Raw genomic sequence first — 22,174 nt, 5'->3', positions numbered from 1 at the left:
GAGAAAGCGGGAAAGTGGAACTGAGCAGCGACAGATCAGCCATGATCTTATTGAATGGCGGGGCAGGCTCGAAGGGCTAGATGGCCTACTCCTGCTCCTATTTCTTATGTTCTTATGTAAAACATTCTCTGATTTCAGGAATAAATTAGATATAGCTCTTGGGCCTAAAGGGACTGAGGGATATGGGGAGCGGGATATTGAATTTGATGATCAGCCATGATCAAAATGAATGGTGAAGCAGGCTTGAAGGGCTGAATGCCTACTCCTGCTTCTAGTTTGTATGAATTGAAGAACAGGTTCATACTTTTCTACTCCTCTTCCTGTTACCTTTTCTCCTGGGTCCCTCCCCACTCAATTCCCCATGTTGTAGGCTTGCCTCTCCCCAGGGTCCCCTCTGGGTTCACTCTTCCCTAAGTGCCCCATCCCCTGCCAAGTACCTTCTCTTGCTGCAGCTGTTCCTTCAGGCTCCTGCTGTCTCTGACTGGTCTGGCCTGGATCTTCTCCTGACGCTCTTTAGTCTCCTGAATCCACTGGATCAGCCAATCATGAGCCTCCCGGTAATAGCTGAGCTGTCGACCAAGCTGTTCCAACTCTCGGAAGCGGATGTCAATCTGTGCCTGGATCCCCTGCCAATGTTCCAGAAGTTGCTGCACACACTCACGGTAGCGATCTAAATCCACATCTCGCTCACTGTGACTGTGGATCATCTGTTCATTCACCAGCTTGGCTTTGCTCAGTTCACTCTCCAGGTTATCAAAGAGGGGTCGGTTACCTTCAACCTCTCCACGCATCGCCTAAACAGAAAAGAACAAATGGAAGAAATGGCAGAGGTGCTTAATGAGTACTTTGCTTCGGTATTCACAGTGGAAAATGATCTGGGAAGCTGTACTGCAGGTCTGCAGTGGACTGAAAAGATTGAGTATGTGGACATTAAGAAAGAAGATGTGTTGGAACTTCTAAATTCTATCAAGATAGATAAATCGCCGGGACTGGATGGGATGTACCCCAGGTTACTGTGGGAGGTGAGGGAAGTGAGTGCAGAGCCCCTAGCGATGATCTTTGCATCGTCGATGGAGACGGGAGCGGTTCCAGAGGATTGGAGGATTGCGGATGTGGTTCCTATTTTCAAGAAAGGGAACAGGGATAGCCCGGGAAATTACCGACCGGTGAGTCTGACCTCAGTGGTTGGTAAGCTGATGGAGAGGATTCTGAGGGACAAGATTTATGAGCATTTAGACAAATTTAGTATGATCAGAAATAGTCAGCACGGCTTTATCAAGGGCAGGTCATGCCTTACGAGCCTAGTTGAGTTCTTTGAAAATGTGGCTGAACACATTGACGAAGAAAAAGCAGTGGATGTGGTTTACATGGACTTCAGCAAGGTGTTTGATAAGGTCCTCCATGCGAGACTTCTTGAGAAGATGAGAGGGCACGGGATCAAAGGGGCTTTGGCCTTGTGGATCCAGAACTGGCTTGCCTGCAGAAGGCAGAGAGATGGGTCTTTTTCTGCATGGAGGTCGGTCACCAGTGGAGTGCCCCAGGGATCTGTTCTAGGACCCTTGCTGTTTGTCAGTTTCATAAATGACCTAGATGAGGAAGTGGAGGGATGGCTTAGTAAGTTCACTGACGATACGAAGGTTGGTGGTGTTGTGGATAGTCTGGAGGGATGTCAGAAGTTGCAGCGTGACACAGATAGGATGCAAAACTGGGCAGAGAAGTGGCAGATGGACTTCAATGCGGATAAATGTGTAGTGGTCCATTTTGGCAGGTCCAATGGGATGAAGGAGTACAATATCAAGGGTAGGAGTCTTAGCTGTGTTGAGGGGCAGAAGGATCTTGGGGTCTGGGTCCATAGGACTCTTAAATCGGCCTCGCAGGTGGAGGATGTGGTCAAGAAGGCGTATGGTGTACTGGCCTTCATTAATCGAGGGATTGAGTTTAGGACTCGGGAGGTAATGCTGCAACTTTATAGGACCCCTGTCAGACCCCACTTGGAGTACTGTGTGCAGTTCTGGTCGCCTCACTACAGGAAGGATGTGGAAGCTATTGAGAGGGTGCAGAGGAGATTTACAAGGATGTTGCCTGGATTGGGAGGCATGCCTTATGAAGCTAGGTTGAGGGAGCTGGGACTCTTCTCCCTGGAGAGACGAAGGTTGAGAAGCGACCTGATAGAGGTTTATAAAATGTTGAGAAGAATAGATAGGGTGGATTCTCAGAGGCTATTTCCCAGGGCTGAAATGGTCGCTACGAGAGGACACAGGTTTAAGGTGCTGGAGAGCAAGTACAGAGGAGATGTTAGGGGTAAGTTTTTCACTCAGAGGGTGGTGAGTGAGTGGAATCGGCTGCCGTCAGTGGTGGTAGAGGCGAACTCGCTGGGGTCTTTTAAAAGACTTCTGGATGAGTACATGTAATTAATGGGATTGGGAGTTACAGATAGTTCTATGGCCTGGTAGGTATGGATATGATCGGTGCAACTTGTGGGCCGAAAGGCCTGTTTGTGCTGTAGTGTTCTATGTTCATCAGTACGAGGGAGGAAGTGTTAGGTGAATTAAATAGCATTAAGGTGGACAAATCCCCAGGGCCAGATGGCATCTATCCCAGATTACTGAGGGAGACAAACCAGGGAATTGCAGGGTCTCTAACAGAAATCTTTGTTTCCTCATTGGCCACTGGTGAGGTCCCAAAGGATTGGAGAATATCCAATGTTGTCCCGTTAGTTAAGAAGGGTAGCAAGGATAACCCGGGTAATTATAGGCCAAAGAGCTTGACGTCAGTGATAGTGAAACTGTGGGAGAAGATTATTAAAAATAGGATCTATGCACCTTTGGAACTGAATGGCCTTGTTGGCGACAGGCAGCATGGTTTTCTATACGGGAGATCATGTATCACCAATTTGAGTTTCTTAAGGAGGTGACAAAAATGATTGATGAGGAAAGGGCCTTGGATGTTGTCTACATGGACTTTAATAAAGCATTTGACAAAGTCCCTCATGGCAGACTATAGATAGGCTGGAAAATTGGGAGGAGAAATAGCAGGTGGAATTAATCCCGATAAATGTGAGGCGATGCATTTTGATCAATCCAATTCAGGTGGGAGCCATAAAATAAATGAACCATCAGGAGCATAGACACACAGAGAGATCTGGAAATACAGGTCCACAGATCCTTAGTGGCAGCACAGGTGGAAAACGTGGTGAAGAAAGCATACGGCATGCTTGCCTTCATCAGACGGGGCATCGAGTACACAAGTTAGCAAATTATGTTACAGTTGTATAAAATGTAGGTTAGGCCACACTTGGAAACTGTGTCCAGTTCTGGTCACCACACTACCAGAAGGACGTGGAGGCTTTGGAGTGCAGAAAATGTTACCAAGATGTTGCCTGGTATGGAGGATCTTAGCTATGAGGAGAGACTGGGTAAACTAGAATTGTTCTCCCTGGAAAGATGGGGGAGAGGGGCAGCCTGACATAAGTTTATAAAATCATGAGGGGTATAGATAGGGTGAACAGTTGGAAGCTTTTTCCCAAGGCAGAAATGACAATTACAATGGGACATAAGTTCAAGGTAAGGGAGGAAGGTTCAATGGAGATGTGCGGGGGAAGGTTTTTACACAGAGGATGGTGGGGGCCTGGAATGCACTGCCAGGTGAGGTGGTTGAGGGAGATACATTTGTGACGTTTAAGACATATTTGGATAAACACATGAAGAGATGGGGAATAGAGGGATATAAGCAGCTGGTCCAGATAGGACAATATAATCGGCACAGGCTGGGAGGGCCGAAGGGCCTGTTCCCGTGCTGTACTGTTCTTTATTCTTTGTACCCTGCTTTTTTCACACCTTCCCAGTATAGAACATAGAGCAGTACAGCACAGTACAGGCCCTTCGGCCCTCAATGTTGTTCCGAGCTATGTCCAAACTCAAGATAAAGCTATCCCACTCTCTATCATTCTGGTGTACTCCATGTGCCTATCCAATAACCGCTTGAAAGTTCCTGAAGTGTCCGACTCCACTATCACATCAGGCAGTGCATTCCACACCCCAATCACTCTCTGAGTAAAGAATCTACCTCGGACATCCCTCCTATCTCTCCCACCATGAACCTTATAGTTACGCCCCCTCGTAACAGCTACAACCACCCGAGGAAATAGTCTCTGAATGTCCACTCTGTCTATCCCTCTCATCATCTTAAAAAACTCTATTAAGTCGCCTCTCACCCTCCTCTGCTCTAAAGAGAAAAGGCCCAGCTACCTCAACCTTTCCTCATAAGACCTACCCTCCAAACCAGGCAGCATCCTGGTAAATCTCCTCTGCACTCTCAGAGACTGTGCATTATCTGACTGCTCAGCTGCTCCTCTGTCTCCTGTGGGCTGTTGGGAGGTCTACAGTACACTCCCAACATTGTGATTTCACCCTTCCTAATCCTGAGCTCCACATATAATGTGTCAAAGTACCTCAAAAGAGGTTATTGCAGAAGGTCAGGGGACATGGAGTTGGGGGTAGGGTGTTAGCGTGGATAGAGGATTGGTTGTCAAATAGGAGGCAGAGAGTGGGGGTCAATGGGTGCTATTCGGATTGGCGGTTGGTGACTAGTGGGGTGCCCCAGGGGTCGGTGCTGGGGCCTCAGCTATTTACCATTTATATAGATGATCTGGAGGAGGGAACCGAGTGCAGGGTGTCGAAATTTGCTGATGACACCAAGATTGGGGGAAAGGCAAATTGTGCGGAGGGTGTGGAGAGTCTGCAGAAGGATCTAGATAGGCTGGGCGAATGGGCCAGGAAATGGCAAATGGAATTTAATGTTGGCAAGTGTGAGGTGGTCCACTTTGGTAGGAAGAATGGTAGGAAGGACTATTACTTACGTGGCGAAAAACTGCAGCAGGTGACGGTGCAGAGGGACCTCGGGGTCCTTGTGCAGGAGTCGCAAAAACCCAGCTTGCAGGTGCAGCAGGTGGTCAGGAAGGCGAATGGGATGCTGGCCTTCATAGCGAGGGGGATTGAATATAAAAGTAGGGAGGTCTTGCTGCGGCTGTATAGGACATTGGTGAGGCCGCAGCTGGAGTACTGTGTGCAGTTTTGGGCGCCGCACCTGCGCAAGGATATTTTGGCCCTGGAGGGAGTGCAGAGGAGGTTTACTAGGCTGATACCGGAGTTGAGGGGATTGAGCCATGAGGAGAGGCTGAATAAACTGGGCTTGTACTCGTTAGAGTTTAGAAGAATGAGGGGAGATCTCATTGAGACGTATAAGATGGTTTTGTAGCAGGTAGGTCGTGCCTTACTAACCTTATTGAGTTTTTTGAGAAGGTGACCAAAGAGGTGGATGGGGGTAAGGCAGTTGACGTGGTATACATGGATTTTAGTAAGGCGTTCGATAAGGTTCACCATGGTAGGCTTCTGCAGAAAATGCAGATGTATGGGATTGTGGGTAATCTAGGAAGTTGGATCAGGAATTGGCTATCAGATAGGAGACAGAGGGTGGTGGTGGATGGTAAATATTCATCATGGAGTGCAGTTACGAGTGGTGTGCCTCAGGGATCTGTTTTGGGGCCACTGTTGTTTGTAATTTTTATTAATGATCTGGATGAGGGTATAGTTGGGTGGATTAGTAAATTTGCTGATGACACCAAAGTTGGAGGTGTGGTAGATTGTGAGGAAGGGTGTCATAGTCTGCAGGGAGACTTAGATAGGTTGCAGAGCTGGGCCGAGAGGTGGCGGATGGAATTTAATGCGGAGAAGTGTGAGGTAATTCACTTTGGTAGGAGCAACAGATGTGTCGAGTATAGGGCTAACGGGAGGACTTTGAATAGTGTGGATGAACAGAGGGATCTAGGTGTGTGTGTACATAGATCCCTGAAAGTTGGGAATCAAGTAGATAAGGTTGTCAAGAAGGCGTACGGTGTCTTGGCGTTTATTGGTAGGGGGATTGAATTTAGGAGTCGCAGTGTAATGTTGCAACTGTACACTACTCTAGTGCGGCCGCACTTGGAGTACTGTGTGCAGTTCTGGTCCCCGCATTACAAGAAGGATGTGGAGGCGTTGGAGAGGGTGCAGAGGAGGTTTACTAGGATGTTGCCTGGTATGGTGGGGAGGTCCTATGAGGAGAGACTGAGGGATCTAGGGTTGTTTTCGTTGGGAAGAAGGCGGCTAAGAGGGGATCTTATTGAAACATATAAGATGATTAGGGGTTTAGATAGGGTGGATAGTGATAGCCTTTTTCCTCGGATGGAGAAAGCTAGCACGAGGGGGCATGACTTTAAATTAAGGGGGGGTAGCTACAGGACGGATGTCAGGGGTAGGTTCTTTACCCAGCGGGTGGTGAGGGATTGGAATGCCCTGCCTGCTGCAGTTGTAGATGCGTCTAGTTTGGGGGCGTTTAAGAGATCTCTGGATAGGTTTATGGACGAAAAGGGATTGGTATAGGCTAGTGGGTCATTGTTTTTGTAACTGGTCGGCGCAACATCGTGGGCCGAAGGGCCTGTTCTGCGCTGTAATGTTCTATGTTCTATGTTCTATGTTCTATGATGAATGGGATGGATAGGATAGAGGTGGAGAGACTCTTCCCGCTCAAAAAAGACAGTAGGACTAGGGGGCACAGCCTCAAGATAAAGGGGAGGCGGTTTAGAACGGAGTTGAGGAGGAACTTCTTCACTCAAAGGGTGGTGAATCTCTGGAATTCTCTGCCCGTTGAAGTGGTGGAGGCTGCCTCGCTAAATATTTTTAAGAAGCGGGTTGATGGGTTCTTGATAAGAGAGGGGATTAAGGGTTATGGGGAGAGGGCGGGAAAGTGGAACCGAGCCACGACAGATCAGCCATGATCTTATTGAATGGCGGGGCAGGCTCGAAGGGCTAGATGGCCTACTCCTGCTCCTATTTCTTATGTTCTTATGTTCTTATGTCATTACAAGATCCCTCCAATATCTCCTCCCTCAACACAGCAATGCTGTGTTCCTTAATCAGCAATGCGAATCCCCAACCCCTTTTGCTTCCTCTTCCTTCCCGTCCAAAACAACAGTATCCTGGAATGTTAAGCTGCCAGTCCTGTCCCTCCTTTAACAATGTCTCTGTAATTGCAATAACATCTTAATTCCATGCAGTAATCCAGGCTCTCTGTTCATCTGTTTTACCTGTTATACTTCTTGCATTGAAGCAAATGCACCCCAGCCCTACAATCCCGCTGAGTCCCGCAGCCTCCCTCTGCCGGCTCTTACTCTGCACTGTGTCTATCTCAGTCTGAGTCCCGCAGCCTCCCTCTGCCGGCTCTTACTCTGCACTGTGTCTGTCTCAGTCTGAGCCCCGCAGCCTCCCTCTGCCGGCTCTTACTCTGCGCTATGTCTATCTCAGTCTGAGCCCCGCAGCCTCCCTCTGCCGGCTCTCACTCTGCACTGTGTCTATCTCAGTCTGAGTCCCGCAGCCTCCCTCTGCCGGCTCTCACTCTGCACTGTGTCTGTCTCAGTCTGAGTCCCGCAGCCTCCCTCTGCCGGCTCTTACTCTGCACTGTGTCTATCTCAGTCTGAGTCCTACAGCCTCCCTCTGCCGGCTCTTACTCTGCACTGTGTCTATCTCAGTCTGAGTCCTACAGCCTCCCTCTGCCGGCTCTTACTCTGCACTGTGTCTATCTCCGTCTGAGCCCCGCAGCCTCCCTCTGCCGGCTCTTACTCTGCACTGTGTCTATCTCAGTCTGAGTCCCGCAGCCTCCCTCTGCCGGCTCTTACTCTGCACTGTGTCTATCTCAGTCTGAGCCCCGCAGCCTCCCTCTGCCGGCTCTTACTCTGCACTGTGTCTATCTCAGTCTGAGCCCCGCAGCCTCCCTCTGCCGGCTCTCACTCTGCACTGTGTCTATCTCAGTCTGAGTCCCGCAGCCTCCCTCTGCCGGCTCTCACTCTGCACTGTGTCTATCTCAGTCTGAGCCCCGCAGCCTCCCTCTGCCGGCTCTTACTCTGCACTGTGTCTATCTCAGTCTGAGTCCTACAGCCTCCCTCTGCCGGCTCTTACTCTGCACTGTGTCTATCTCAGTCTGAGTCCTACAGCCTCCCTCTGCCGGCTCTTACTCTGCGCTGTGTCTATCTCAGTCTCACTGAGTCCCGCAGCCTCCCTCTGCCGGCTCTTACTCTGCACTGTGTCTATCTCAGTCTGAGTCCCGCGGCCTCCCTCTGCCGGCTCTTACTCTGCGCTGTGTCTATCTCAGTCTGAGTCCCGCAGCCTCCCTCTGCCGGCTCTTACTCTGCGCTGTGTCTATCTCAGTCTGAGTCCCGCGGCCTCCCTCTGCCGGCTCTTACTCTGCACTGTGTCTATCTCAGTCTGAGTCCCCGCAGCCTCCCTCTGCCGGCTCTTACTCTGCGCTGTGTCTATCTCAGTCTCACTGAGTCCCGCGGCCTCCCTCTGCCGGCTCTTACTCTGCGCTGTGTCTATCTCAGTCTCACTGAGTCCCGCAGCCTCCCTCTGCCGGCTCTTACTCTGCACTGTGTCTATCTCAGTCTGAGTCCCGCGGCCTCCCTCTGCCGGCTCTTACTCTGCACTGTGTCTATCTCAGTCTGAGTCCCGCAGCCTCCCTCTGCCGGCTCTCACTCTGCACTGTGTCTATCTCAGTCTGAGTCCCGCAGCCTCCCTCTGCCGGCTCTTACTCTGCACTGTGTCTATCTCAGTCTGAGCCCCGCAGCCTCCCTCTGCCGGCTCTTACTCTGCGCTGTGTCTATCTCAGTCTGAGTCCCTTGGCCTCCCTCTGCCGGCTCTTACTCTGCACTGTGTCTATCTCAGTCTGAGTCCCGCAGCCTCCCTCTGCCGGTTCTTACTCTGCACTGTGTCTATCTCAGTCTGAGTCCCGCAGCCTCCCTCTGCCAGCTCTTACTCTGCACTGTGTCTATCTCAGTCTGAGCCCCGCAGCCTCCCTCTGCCGGCTCTTACTCTGCACTGTGTCTATCTCAATCTGAGTCCCGCAGCCTCCCTCTGCCGGCTCTTACTCTGCGCTGTGTCTATCTCAGTCTGAGTCCCGCAGCCTCCCTCTGCCGGCTCTTACTCTGCACTGTGTCTATCTCAGTCTGAGTCCCGCAGCCTCCCTCTGCCGGCTCTTACTCTGCGCTGTGTCTATCTCAGTCTGAGTCCCGCAGCCTCCCTCTGCCGGCTCTTACTCTGCACTGTGTCTATCTCAGTCTGAGTCCCGCAGCCTCCCTCTGCCGGCTCTTACTCTGCGCTGTGTCTATCTCAGTCTGAGTCCCGCAGCCTCCCTCTGCCGGCTCTTACTCTGCACTGTGTCTATCTCAGTCTGAGTCCCGCAGCCTCCCTCTGCCGGCTCTTACTCTGCACTGTGTCTATCTCAGTCTGAGTCCCGCAGCCTCCCTCTGCCGGCTCTTACTCTGCACTGTGTCTATCTCAGTCTGAGTCCCGCAGCCTCCCTCTGCCGGCTCTTACTCTGCACTGTGTCTATCTCAGTCTGAGTCCCGCAGCCTCCCTCTGCCGGCTCTTACTCTGCACTGTGTCTATCTCAGTCTGAGTCCCACAGCCTCCCTCTGCCGGCTCTTACTCTGCACTGTGTCTATCTCCGTCTGAGCCCCGCAGCCTCCCTCTGCCGGCTCTTACTCTGCACTGTGTCTATCTCCGTCTGAGCCCCGCAGCCTCCCTCTGCCGGCTCTTACTCTGCACTGTGTCTATCTCAGTCTGAGTCCCACAGCCTCCCTCTGCCGGCTCTTACTCTGCACTGTGTCTATCTCCGTCAGAGCCCCGCAGCCTCCCTCTGCTGGCTCTTACTCTGCACTGTGTCTATCTCAGTCTGAGCCCCGCAGCCTCCCTCTGCCGGCTCTCACTCTGCACTGTGTCTATCTCAGTCTGAGTCCCGCAGCCTCCCTCTGCCGGCTCTTACTCTGCACTGTGTCTGTCTCAGTCTGAGTCCCGCAGCCTCCCTCTGCCGGCTCTTACTCTGCACTGTGTCTGTCTCAGTCTGAGTCCCGCAGCCTCCCTCTGCCGGCTCTTACTCTGCACTGTGTCTATCTCAGTCTGAGCCCCGTGGCCTCCCTCTGCCGGCTCTTACTCTGCACTGTGTCTATCTCAGTCTGAGCCCCGTGGCCTCCCTCTGCCGGCTCTTCCTCTGCGTTATGTTTACCTCAGTGTCACTTTCTTTCCCTGTCCCTGCTGTTCTGGTCACCACACTTTGGGAAGGATGTGAGGGTCACTGGGAGGATGCGGAGCAGATTGGCCAGAATGGTTCCAAGGATGAGGGATTTTAGTTACAAGGTTCAGTTTGAGAAGCTGGGATTGTTCTCCTTGGAGTGAAGGAGAGTGAGGGGAGGTTTGAATGAGGTGTACAAGATTGTAACAGGTTTAGATAAGGTAGACAAGGAAGCTCTTTTCATTGGCTGATGATGCACAGTCAGTGAGACACAGATTTCAGACACGGCAGCGGGGTGTGTGTGAGGAGAAATTATTTTAAACACTGAGCGGTGTTAAACTGGAACTCAAATGATACGAGGGTGATGGAATTGGAAATGGGCAGCACAGCGCCACAGTGGTTAGCACTGCTTCTTCACAGCGCCTGGGACCCAGGTTCGATTCCCAGCTCGGATCACTGTCTTTGTGGAGTCTTCACATTCTCTCCGTGTCTACATGGGTTTCTTCTGGGTGCTCCGGTTTCCTCCCACATCTGAAAGATGTGCAGGTTAGGTGCATAGGCCATGCTCAATGCACTGTGTTACAGGAATAGCAAGGGTGGGTCTGGGTAAGTGATCCTTTTGGAGAGTGGGTGCAGACTCAGTGGGTCAAATGGCCTCCTTCTGCACTATAATGATGGTCAGAATTCTATCCTATGATTATTTCAAATGGAAATAAATGGATAGGCACAGTCAGGGAAATAAACTTACAGACTATTGGGATTGAGGGGGGGAATTTGGCTGAGTGGAGTACTGTGCAGAGAGCCAGTATGGGTCAACAATCTGAATGGCCTCCTTCTGTATTGTTATGATGTGGAGATGCCGGCGTTGGACCTGAGTAGGCACAGTCAGAAGTCTCACAACACTAGGTTAAAGACCAATTTTGTGTGAGTCACCTGATGAACGAGCAGTGCTCCGAAGGCTTGTGATTTTAAATAAACCTGTTGGACTTTAACCTGGTGTTGTGAGACTTCTTCCTGCACTGGAATGATAGTCTGCATCCCAAGCTTGATGGGCTGTCTCAGAAACTCATCCAATCATACAGCATATAGCCTTGGGAGCAACTCACCCAGTCTGTGCTAGCAATTTTTAAAAATTCATTTATAGAATGTGAGCATCACTGGCTAGTCCAGCATTTATTACCCATCCCTAATTGCCCTTTCAGAAGGTGCTGGTGAGCTGCCTTCTTGAGCCGCTGCAGTCCCTGAGGTGTAGGTACACCCACAGTGCTGTTAGGGAGGCAGTTCCAGGATTCTGACCCAGTGACAGTGAAGGAACGGCCGATATATTTCCAAGTCAGGATAGTGAGTGACTCGGAGGGGAATCTCCAGGTGGGGGGTGTTCCCAGGTATCTGCTGCTCCTGTCCTTCTAGATGGAAGTGGTCATGGGTTTGGAGGGTGCTGCCTTAAACAGCCTTGGTGAGTTGCTGCAGTGCATCTTGGTACACACGGCTATGGTCTGATATGACACCCAATCTGATCTCTCTCTCTCCCTCAGTGTACACTCATTAATATCCCATGCAGTTTCAGTGTACTCACTAACATTGCCACACTCTGCTCCCTCAGTGCACACTGTTTCATTGATAACTGATATTAATCATTCTCACCTTGAGCTGCTGTTTGTAGGATTCCAGAGACTTTGTATCAGCTGGGACAGAGTTGACCTCTCTTAGCCGAGTCTCATATTTCTTTACGAGATCCTCAGCCTCCTGTGTGCTACGGATTACCACGTCAATTGTTTTCAATCTGCAAAGGAAGGGAAAGGATGCAGTGATGAGAGGGGAGGAAGGTTCTGTAAACAGGCCAAGCTATCAAAACCCCTTAGCTCCTCTGGCAAAGCGCAGCACCATTTGTCCATGCTAAAACTCTTAGCTGGGCAGCACGATGACACAGCGGTTAGCCCTGCTGCCTCGCAGCACGAGGGACCCGGGGCAGCACGATGACACAGCCATTAGCCCTGCTGCCTCACAGCGCCAGGGACCCCGGGCAGCACGGTGACACAGTGGTTAGCCCTGCTGCCTCGCAGCGCCAGGGATCCGGGGCAGCACGGTGACACAGCCGTTAGCCCTGCTGCCTCACAGCGCCAGGGACCCCGGGCAGCACGGTGACACAGTGGTTAGCCCTGCTGCCTCACAGCGCCAGGGACCCGGGGCAGCACGGTGACACAGCCGTTAGCCCTGCTGCCTCACAGCGCCAGGGACCCCGGGCAGCACGGTGACACAGCCGTTAGCCCTGCTGCCACACAGCGCCAGGGACCCCGGGCAGCACGGTGACACAGCCGTTAGCCCTGCTGCCTCACAGCGCCAGGGACCCCGGGCAGCACGGTGACACAGCCGTTAGCCCTGCTGCCTCACAGCGCCAGGGACCCCGGGCAGCACGGTGACACAGCTCCGAAGCACTGAACCTGGTGGCTGTGGCTGTGGTGAGTGACTGATTTGAATTAAAAACCGTTTTTTTTCTCTACTTCCGGTTCTCGGGGCTTGTTAGATTGTAGTTTACTTCCGTACTGGAAGTTAGGCCAGGGGATTGTCGTTAAGGGGGAGCGGGGGGTAGCAGCATAGAGCGGGCAGCGGAGTGAGTGGGAACTGAGTGAGAAGGGCTTTGGCTCGCTGGGCTTAGGAGAGAGTAGGCTTAGAGAAGGTGAGTGACAGATTTCTACCTTTGGGCACTTACAGGAGGTTGGGACATGGTAGGGAATATAGGGAGGAATGTAAGTTGCGTCAGGTGCCACATGTGGGAGTTCCTGGTGGTGTCACGTGTCCCCAAGGTCCACATCTGCAGTAAATGTTTAGAACTGCAGCGATTGAGGGCCCGGGTCAGGCAACTCGAGGGGCGGCTGGAAGATGCGTTTCTAGTCAGGGAGAACGAGGAGATAATGGCTGGGAATCATGAGCAGGAGGAGGTCTCAAGGGCTGAAGAGAAGGGAGGATGGACGACTGTTAGGAGGGGAAAGAGGAAGAAGAAGAGTAGTCAGGGTCCCCCGGCCTCCCTGGAGGCCCCCCAAGGTTCGTCGGCAGGGGCACAGAAAAATAGGAAGGAAGGGGAGACTGACTTAGAGGGACGGAAGGGGGCTGGTAAGGTGATAGTGGTAGGGGATGGGAGGGTCCGAGGGATTGATAGGAGGTTCTGTGGGCAGGGGCGCGACTCCAGGATGGTGGTCTGCCTCCCTGGAGCAGGGGTAAAAGATATAATGGAAAGGGTAGAGGGAATTTTGAAAGGGGAGGGGACCCAGGCAGAGGTCATAGTACACATAGGGGAGGGGGATATAGGAAGGAGTAGGGGAGAGGTCCGTAGGCAATTTAGGGAGTTGGGGGCCAAACTAAAGAGCAGGACCTCCAGGGTGGCACTCTCTGGGTTGCTGCCCAGTACGAGCAGAGCTAAGAATGACGAGATCATGCAGTTGAATGCATGGTTGAGGGACTGGTGTAGGGTAGAGGGCTTTACTTATGTGGATCACTGGGAGGTGTTTAGGAGAGAAAGGCAATTGTACAGGAGGGGTGGGGAGGATTTGAATGGGAGGGGGACTAGTGTCTTAGCGGGGAGGTTAGCTGGGGTGTTCAGGAATGATTTAAACTAATAGGGAGGGGGGGTGGGGAGGTGGCTGGGAGAGAGTCGGGTGAAAGGAAAATTATAAGGGAGAAGGTGGTTCCGAGGGACGCTTGTGGGTTGAACTGTGTCTGTTTCAATGCTAGGAGTGTGGCAGGGAAAACGGATGAGCTTAGGGCCTTGATGTTTGTGAGGCAGTTGGATGTGGTGGCTGTAACGGAGACGTGGTTACGGGAAGGGCAGGACTGGCAGCTGAATGTTCCTGGGTACAAGTGTTTTAGGTGTGACAGAGGAGGGTTGAAGAGAGGTGGAGGGGTGGCACTGTTAGTCAAGGAAAACATCACAGTAGTGCAGAGGGAGGACGATATGGAAGAGATAGGGATTGAGTCGCTGTGGGTGGAGTTGAGGAATAAAAAGGGAGAGATCACATTGCTAGGGGTGTACTATAGGCCACCCAACAGCCCAAAGTCAGTGGAGGAAGGCATTTGCAGGGGCATTTTGGACAGGTGCAGGAAGAATAGAGTGGTTGTAGTGGGTGATTTTAATTTTCCCGGAGTGAATTGGAGGGGGCCTAGAGCTGGGGGTACAGAGGGAGAGGAGTTTGTGAAATGTGTTATGGAAGGGTCGCTAGAACAGTATGTAACTAGCCCGACTAGGGGAGGGGCTATACTGGATTTAGTGTTGGGAAACGAGCTGGGGCAGGTGGGTGAGGTAGAGGTAGGCGAACATGTGGCGAACAGTGACCACAAGTCCGTCTACTTCAGGATAACAATGGAAAGGGACAAGTGCCGTCCGAATGGGAGTGTGCTGAACTGGGGAAAGGCGAGCTATGGCAGGATTAGGAGGGAGCTGCAGCAAACTGATTGGGAGGGACTGTTAGCTGGCAAGTCCACGGTTGGCAAGTGGGAGGCTTTTAGGGACAAAATGAAATGGTTGCAGGGGAGGTAGAACAAAGAACAAAGAACAAAGAACAACACAGCACGGGAAACAGGCCCTTCGGCCCAACGAGCCCGCGCCGCCGTCCTACTATCTCAGTGACCTATTCATGATTTTAGTCTACGTCTAACGTGCGAGGATCAGGGAGGTCCAATTTAGGGACAATTTTAGTACCCAATCAATCAGCCTAAAAGCACATCTTTGGGGGATGTGGGAGGAAACCGGAGCACCCGGAGGAAACCCACGCAACCACGGGGAGAACGTGCAAACTCCCACAGACACAGGCCCAAATCCATGTGTCCGCACAGCAACAGAGATAATCTCTGAGCTGTCATGTTGCCCTCGAGATGGTCCAGTTTAAGCACACTAACGACATGAAGCAATAGGCAACTCCCGAAGCAATGTTCCGGTTAAGCGAAAGTATGTTCCGGTTAAGCGAAAGGATGGGAAAGGTAGGATTAGAGAGCCATGGATTACGGGGGATATTGAAGACTTGGTCAGGAAGAAGAGGGAGGCGTATGTTAGGTCAAAACAAATGGGAACGGAGAGTGCGCTGGAGGAATATAGAGAGAGTAGGAGGGAGCTAAAAAGGGGAATTAGAAGGGCGAAAAGAGGGCATGAGATGGCTTTGGCTGGTAGGATTAAGGAAAATCCTAAGGCATTTTATTCCTATATTAGAGGCAAGAGAGTAGTTAGAGGGAAAATTGGTCCTCTTAGGGACAAGAGTGGAGAGTTGTGTATTGAGTCGGAGGGAATGGGGGAGCTCCTGAATGAATACTTTGCGTCGGTATTCACGAAGGAGAGGGGTTCGGAATCGTGCGGTCTCTTGGAGGGAGCAGAGGTTCAGTTGCAGGATATAGTTATTACGAGAGAGGAAGTGCTAGGGCTTTTAGGTAGCGTAAGGACGGATAAAGCTCCGGGGCCTGATGGTATTTATCCCAGGCTGCTTAGGGAGGCGAAAGATGAAATTGCTGGGCCTCTGGCGCACATCTTTGTCTCTTCTTTGGACACAGGTGAGGTCCCCGAAGACTGGAGGGTAGCAAATGTGGTCCCGTTGTTCAAAAAAGGTAGTAGGGATAACCCTGGGAATTATAGGCCGGTGAGTTTGACGTCGGTGGTAGGGAAGTTAATGGAAAAAATACTTAGGGGTAGGATGTATGAGCATTTGGAGCGTTGCGATCTGATTAGGGATACGCAACATGGCTTTGTTAGAGGGAGGTCTTGCCTTACGAATCTGGTGGAATTCTTTGAGGAGGTGACAAAAACGGTTGACGATGGGAGAGCCGTTGATGTCATCTATATGGATTTCAGTAAGGTGTTTGACAAAGTCCCTCACGGTAGGCTAGTAGAAAAGGTTAAGGCGCATGGGATACGAGGCCAGGTAGCTAGGTGGATTGAGAACTGGCTGGGAAATAGGAGACAGAGGGTAGTTGTGGAGGGGACCTTGTCGGGCTGGAGGCCAGTGACCAGTGGTGTGCCGCAGGGCTCAGTACTGGGACCTCTCCTCTTTGTAGTCTACATAAATGACTTGGAAGAGGGCGTAGGTGGTGTGATCAGCAAGTTTGCTGATGACACCAAGATGGCAGGGTTGGCGGGTACGGAACTGGATTGTCAGGTGATACAACAGGATATAGATAGGTTGGTGCAGTGGGCAGATAGGTGACAGATGGCATTTAATCCTGACAAATGCAAGGTGATGCATTTTGGACGGAATAATGCAGAGAGGAGCTATGTGATAAAAGGTAGGCCGATTAGGAGTATAGACATACAGAGGGACCTGGGAGTGCAGGTTCACAAATCCATGAAGGTTGCGTCACAAGTGGAGAAGGTTGTTAGGAAGGCTTATGGAATGCTAGCCTTTATAGGAAGGGGCATAGAGTATAAAAGCTGCCGTCTAATGCTTCAGTTGTACAGAACGTTGGTTAGACCGCATTTGGAGTACTGCGTCCAGTTCTGGTCACCTTACTACCGGAAGGACGTGGAGTCTCTGGAAAGGGTGCAGAGGAGGTTTACCAGGATGTTGCCTGGCATGGGGGGACTGGGTTACGAGGAGAGATTGAAGAAACTGGGGCTATTCTCCTTGGAAAGACGGAGATTGAGAGGGGACATGATAGAAGTACATAAGATACTGAAGGGAATAGATAGAGTTAATAGTGAGAGACTGCTCCCTAGACTGGGTACGAACACGAGAGGTCATCATTTAAGGGTGGGGGGGGGAGGTATAATTTGGAGGTGAGAAGAAGGTTCTTTACGCAGAGAGTTGTGGGGGTCTGGAATGCGCTACCGAGTAGGGTGGTGGAGGCAGGAACGTTGGACTCGTTTAAGATGCAGTTAGATAGGCACATGAGTGAAACGAGAGTGGAGGGATATGGTAGGGGCTATTAAATAGGGTTAAACCTCGGGAGACACCGGAAGGGCAGGCTGTATGATTAATATTTTTTGTCTTTATTCCACAGGTGGAGGTCCACCTCGTGTCAAGCGAGGGGCATGCACACGGCGGGTCGTGCGTGGGCTGCTCCTGGAGGTTCCGGGAGTGGCCTAGTACTTCGTGTCGGTGTGTGTGCTTGATCCTGGACCGGTAGACGGGCGCCGCAACAGCTCAGTGACTAGCACTGCTGGCTGTGCAGACACATGGATTTGGGCCTGTGTCTGTGGGAGTTTGCGCATTCTCCCTGTGGTTGCGTGGGTTTCCTCCGGGCGCTCCGGTTTCCTCCCACACCCCAAAGATGTGCTCTTAGGCTGATCGGTGTACCAAATTGACACTATTTCTTCCCTGAATCTGACTGAGTAGGGTTCCATTCATAGACATGCAGGGTAGAATAGGTGTAGGGTGATGCGGCGGCGCAGGCTTGTTGGGCCGAAGGGCCTGTTTCCCGTGCTGGGTTGTTCTTTGTTCTTTGTTCTAGCCCTGCTGCCTCACAGCGCCAGGGACCCGGGGCAGCACGGTGACACAGCAGTTGGCCCTGCTGCCTGACAGCGCCAGGGACCCGGGGCAGCACGGTGACACAGCCGTTAGCCCTGCTGCCTCACAGCGCCAGGGACCCGGGGCAGCACGGTGACACAGTGGTTAGCCCTGCTGCCTGACAGCGCCAGGGACCCGGGGCAGCACGGTGACACAGCCGTTAGCCCTGCTGCCACACAGCGCCAGGGACCCGGGGCAGCACGGTGACACAGCCGTTAGCCCTGCTGCCTGACAGCGCCAGGGACCCGGGGCAGCACGGTGACACAGCCGTTAGCCCTGCTGCCTCACAGCGCCAGGGACCCGGGGCAGCACGGTGACACAGTCGTTAGCCCTGCTGCCTGACAGCGCCAGGGACCCGGGGCAGCACGGTGACACAGCCGTTAGCCCTGCTGCCTCACAGCGCCAGGGACCCGGGGCAGCACGGTGACACAGCCGTTAGCCCTGCTGCCTCACAGCGCCAGGGACCCGGGGCAGCACGGTGACACAGCCGTTAGCCCTGCGCCTCACAGCGCCAGGGACCCCGGGCAGCACGGTGACACAGCCATTAGCCCTGCGCCTCACAGCGCCAGGGACCCGGGGCAGCACGGTGACACAGCCGTTAGCCCTGCTGCTTCACAGCGCCAGGGACCCGGGGCAGCACGGTGACACAGCAGTTAGCCCTGCTGCCTCACAGCAGCACGGTGACACAGCGTTTAGCCCTGCTGCCTCGCAGCGCGAGGGACCCCGGGCAGCATGGTGACACAGTGCGTAGCGCTGCTGCCTCACCGTGCCAGGAACCCGGGGCGGCATGGTGACACAATGGTCAGCGCTGCTGTCTCACAGTGCCAGGGACCCAGCTTCAATTGCCAGCTTGGGTCACTGTTTGTGCAGAGCTTGCACATTCTCTTCGTGTCTGCATGGGTTTCCTCCAGGTGCTCCGGTTTCTCCCACAGTCTGGAAGACATGCTGGTTAGGATGCATTGACCCAAACGGGCGCAGGAGTGCAGCGACTAGAGGAATTTCACAGTAACTTCATTGCAGTATTAATGTAAGCCTACATGTGACTAATAAATAAACTTTTTTAACTTTAAGCTCATCTTCAACTTGATCCCAACCCAGGGATAACTTTACTCCACATAATGGTCTTTCGATCCGGGATGGTGTCGAGCTTCTCGAGTGTTGTTGAAGCTGCATCCATCCAGGCAAGTGAAAAGTATTCCAACACACTCCTGATCTATGCCTTGTAAATGGTGGACAGACTTTACGGAGTCAAGAGGTGAGTTACTGACTGTAGGGTTCCCAGCCTCTGACCTGCTCTTGTAGCTACAGTTCTTATATGGCTGGGTCCAATTCAGTTTCTGATCAAAAGTATTTGAGCTGTGTAAGTTAATGCATGACTGTGTGCATGTGCAGAGAATCAGAGTGTGTATATATAAACAGGTATGAGACTCTGTAAATGTGTGTGTGGGTGTATCACACACGCTGTCTTCTCTCTGTTTCTGTCAGTATTAACTGTTCAGTCTGACCATGTACTAGACTCGTGAAGCTGGGACTCACTTTTCCAGATAGACAGAGGAGAGGCTGTAGACTCGATCCATCTTCTGTAACGTGATATCGAGTTCAGAGCGCAGAATTGGAGCATTGTTTAGCTGCTCTGGCAGGGCAAGTACTTTCTCTGTTTTCTCACTCACACTGTTCAAATTCTTCTTAATCCCTTCCAGCTCAGAGTGCATTTCCTGAAACAAGGTGAAACAGAATATTAACTGGTTTCTACCAGGGGACATGACTAGTGGCTCACTGACCCTCTCTCTGATACCTCCCTCCCACTCTCTCCACCTCTAACTCTCCCTCCCTCCACTTCTTTCTCCCTCCCTCCCACTCCCTCCACTTCCCCCCACTCTCGCTCCCTCCCTCCAACTTCCTCCACCTCCAACTCTCCCTCCCTCCACCTTGAACTCACTCCCATTCTCTCTCCCTGCCTCCTGCTCCCTTCACCTCCCTCCCACTCTCTCTCCGTCCCTCTCGCTCCCTCCCACTCCCTCCTTCCTCCCGCTCCCCTCACCTCCCTCCCTTCCACTGTCCCTCCCTCCCACACCCTCCACCTCGCTCCCACACTCTCTCCCTGCCTCCTGCTCCCTCCCGCTCCCTCATCCTCCTGATCCCTCCCACTCTCTCTTTCTCCCTCTACCTCACTCCCACTCTCTATCTCACCATCCCTTCTAGTCCCTCCCAGTCTCTCTCCCTCTCTCCCATTCCCTCCACCTCCCTCCCACTCTCTTTGTCCCTCTATCTCCCTCCCATTCCCTCCTGCTCTCTCCCCCTCCCTCCTGCTCCCTCCCACTTTCTCTCTCTCCCTCCCACTCTCTCTCCCTCCCTCCTGCTCCCTCCCACTCTCTCCTGCTGTCTGTCCCTCAGCCTTTCGTTATAATTATGTGGTTTATGAGATTGTTGTGATTGGTGACAATATCTTTAAATTAGGTAAAGTGAAGGAGATCATGTGACCTGCAAGTTAGTGAGAAATGTAAAGGTAGACTGTAAAAGCTTCGTTAGATATACAAAAAGGAAAAGATTCGCAAGGACAAATGTGGACACTTTGAAAGTAACTGTAGAGTCAACATGGATTCATGAAAGGGAAATGGTGTTTGACAAATCTGCTGGAGTTTTTTGAGAGCAATATCTGTAGTACAGATAGAGGAGAATCAGTAGATGTGGCGTATTTCAATTTTAATGAGTCAGTAAAAACTGGCATGAAGGTGCAGTAAGCATTAAGGAAGGAAATGGTTAGTTGACCTTCATTACAAAGGGATTAAAGTACAGATGTATGAGTGAGGACTTGCTGCAATTGTACAGAACCTTAGTGAGACTGCACCTGAAATTCTGTGCACAGTTTTGGTACCTTTATCGAAGGAAGAATGTACTTGCAAGAGGGAGCACAATGATCCCTGGACTGGTGGAATTGCTTTATGGAAGGAGGTTGAGGAAACGGCCTGAATTGCCTGGAGTTTTGAAAAATGAGGGGAGACCTCATTAAATTTATAACATTCTTCCAGGATGTGACACAGCAGATGTGGACACGATGTTTCCCTGGCAGGGGCGTCTGGAACCAGGGGACACAGTCTCCAAATGAGGGGCTGGTTATTTAAGACTAAGATGAGAAGAAATTTCTTTACTCAGAGGGTGGTGAATCTTTAGAATTTGCTCCCCAAGAGGACTGCGGAATCTCAAACATTGAACACATTCAAAACAGAAATCGATAGATCTCTGGAGACTAATGACATTAGGGATACGGGGATAGTGGGTTCAGCGTAAAGATAAATAACCAACCATGATCTATTTGAATGGAACAGCAGAGTTGATGGGCTGAATGGCCTGATTCTAATTCCTATGTTACCATGCCACCTGACTCCATGTGTAAATCTGTTTTTGAGTCCTAGCCAGCTCCTGTCCTTTTACAACCACTGACTGTTTATAGGTGATGGAAGACCCTTTATGTTCACTGCCAGCCTCTTCTCATGCTCCCTCTGTTTCTCTTACACTTCGCTCTCAGCCTTGTATATTTAACCTGATTCTCAGTGATATTATCCACCTGACATCTATCAGCTGCAGTATTTTTCCTCTTCGTATTAATCTCTGTCTCTTATGGCATCCTGGGAGCTTGGACTTGTTTACATTACTTTTCCCTTTCTGGAGATCTCTATACAAGACTGTCAGGTTTTTGGGGTGGGACAGAGAAGGGACACATCCCCTTTTCTTTCGACTCACGCCTGACCCTTGTTGTCCCCTCTGATGCCTTGCTCTTGTCTTGTTGTTTTCTTGCCTCCTGGGCCTTTTCCTTTCTTTTGATATCACTCATGTGAGTTTTGTTGTGTGCTGGGCGGAGCGTCAGGGTTAGAACACAGGTCAGCAGCTGATCACGAGAGCTTACCTGCTGCTCACTGATGCGCTGTTTACATTCTGCCAGTGGGTTTTTGTCCAGTGGTTGTCGGATCTTGTGGATCATTCTCTTTTCACAACCTTCAAGCTGCAATCGGATGTCCTTTAGCTGAGTCACGTACTTTTTACAACTCAACTCATCCTGCTCACCTATAACACAGAGGGAGAGACTGAGAGAGACAGAACCAGTCTGAGGATTCAGGGTAGACCATTTAGGACGGAGATGAGGAGATATTTCTTCACTCAGAGAGTGGTGAGCCTGTGGAATTCATTACCACAGGAGGTAGTTGAGACCAAAACATTGACTGATTTCAAGAAGCAGTTTGGTAGGGCACTCGGGGCGAAGGGGATCAAAGAATATGGGGGGAAGGCAGGATCAGGATATTGAGCTGGATGATTAGTCATGATCAGAATGAATGGCAGAGCAGCTCAAAGGGCTGAATGGCCTACTCCTGGTTCTGGTTTCTTTGAGAGACCTGAACATCAAACTCTGAACAACTGATGCATTTTTGCTCAATGATATGAAGGTTTATGAAGGTAAGGTGGACAATGAAGCTAAGACACAGATCAGATATGATCTCATTAATGGTAGGACAAACACCAGGCATTCCTTTCTGTCAAAGGGTACCGGTCAATGGGCACTGGTCAATAGACAATGGGCACTGGTCAATGGGCAATAGACAATG

General features: G+C 51.5%; 1 protein-coding gene across 1 annotated transcript in view; it reads right to left on the bottom strand.

Annotated features, from left to right (window-relative positions):
* Nucleotides 1-22,174, bottom strand: part of LOC145359628 (plectin-like) — a 128,586-nt gene that overhangs the window by 57,565 nt on the left and 48,847 nt on the right. Inside the window, exons 19-22 of the mRNA XM_080214330.1 lie at nucleotides 21,481-21,638; nucleotides 19,113-19,291; nucleotides 11,740-11,878; nucleotides 438-794 (exon numbers count right to left, since the gene is read on the bottom strand). Coding sequence (XP_080070456.1) covers nucleotides 438-794; nucleotides 11,740-11,878; nucleotides 19,113-19,291; nucleotides 21,481-21,638 — 833 coding nt within the window. The remainder of the gene's footprint in view (nucleotides 1-437; nucleotides 795-11,739; nucleotides 11,879-19,112; nucleotides 19,292-21,480; nucleotides 21,639-22,174) is intronic.

The sequence above is a fragment of the Carcharhinus amblyrhynchos genome, chromosome 2 (genome assembly GCF_965287045.1).
Source record: "Carcharhinus amblyrhynchos chromosome 2, sCarAmb.v2.hapA, whole genome shotgun sequence".
NCBI classification, from domain to species: domain Eukaryota; kingdom Metazoa; phylum Chordata; class Chondrichthyes; order Carcharhiniformes; family Carcharhinidae; genus Carcharhinus; species Carcharhinus amblyrhynchos.
The sequence above is the reverse complement of the archived record's forward strand: the minus strand, read 5'-3'. Positions and strand labels throughout refer to the sequence as shown.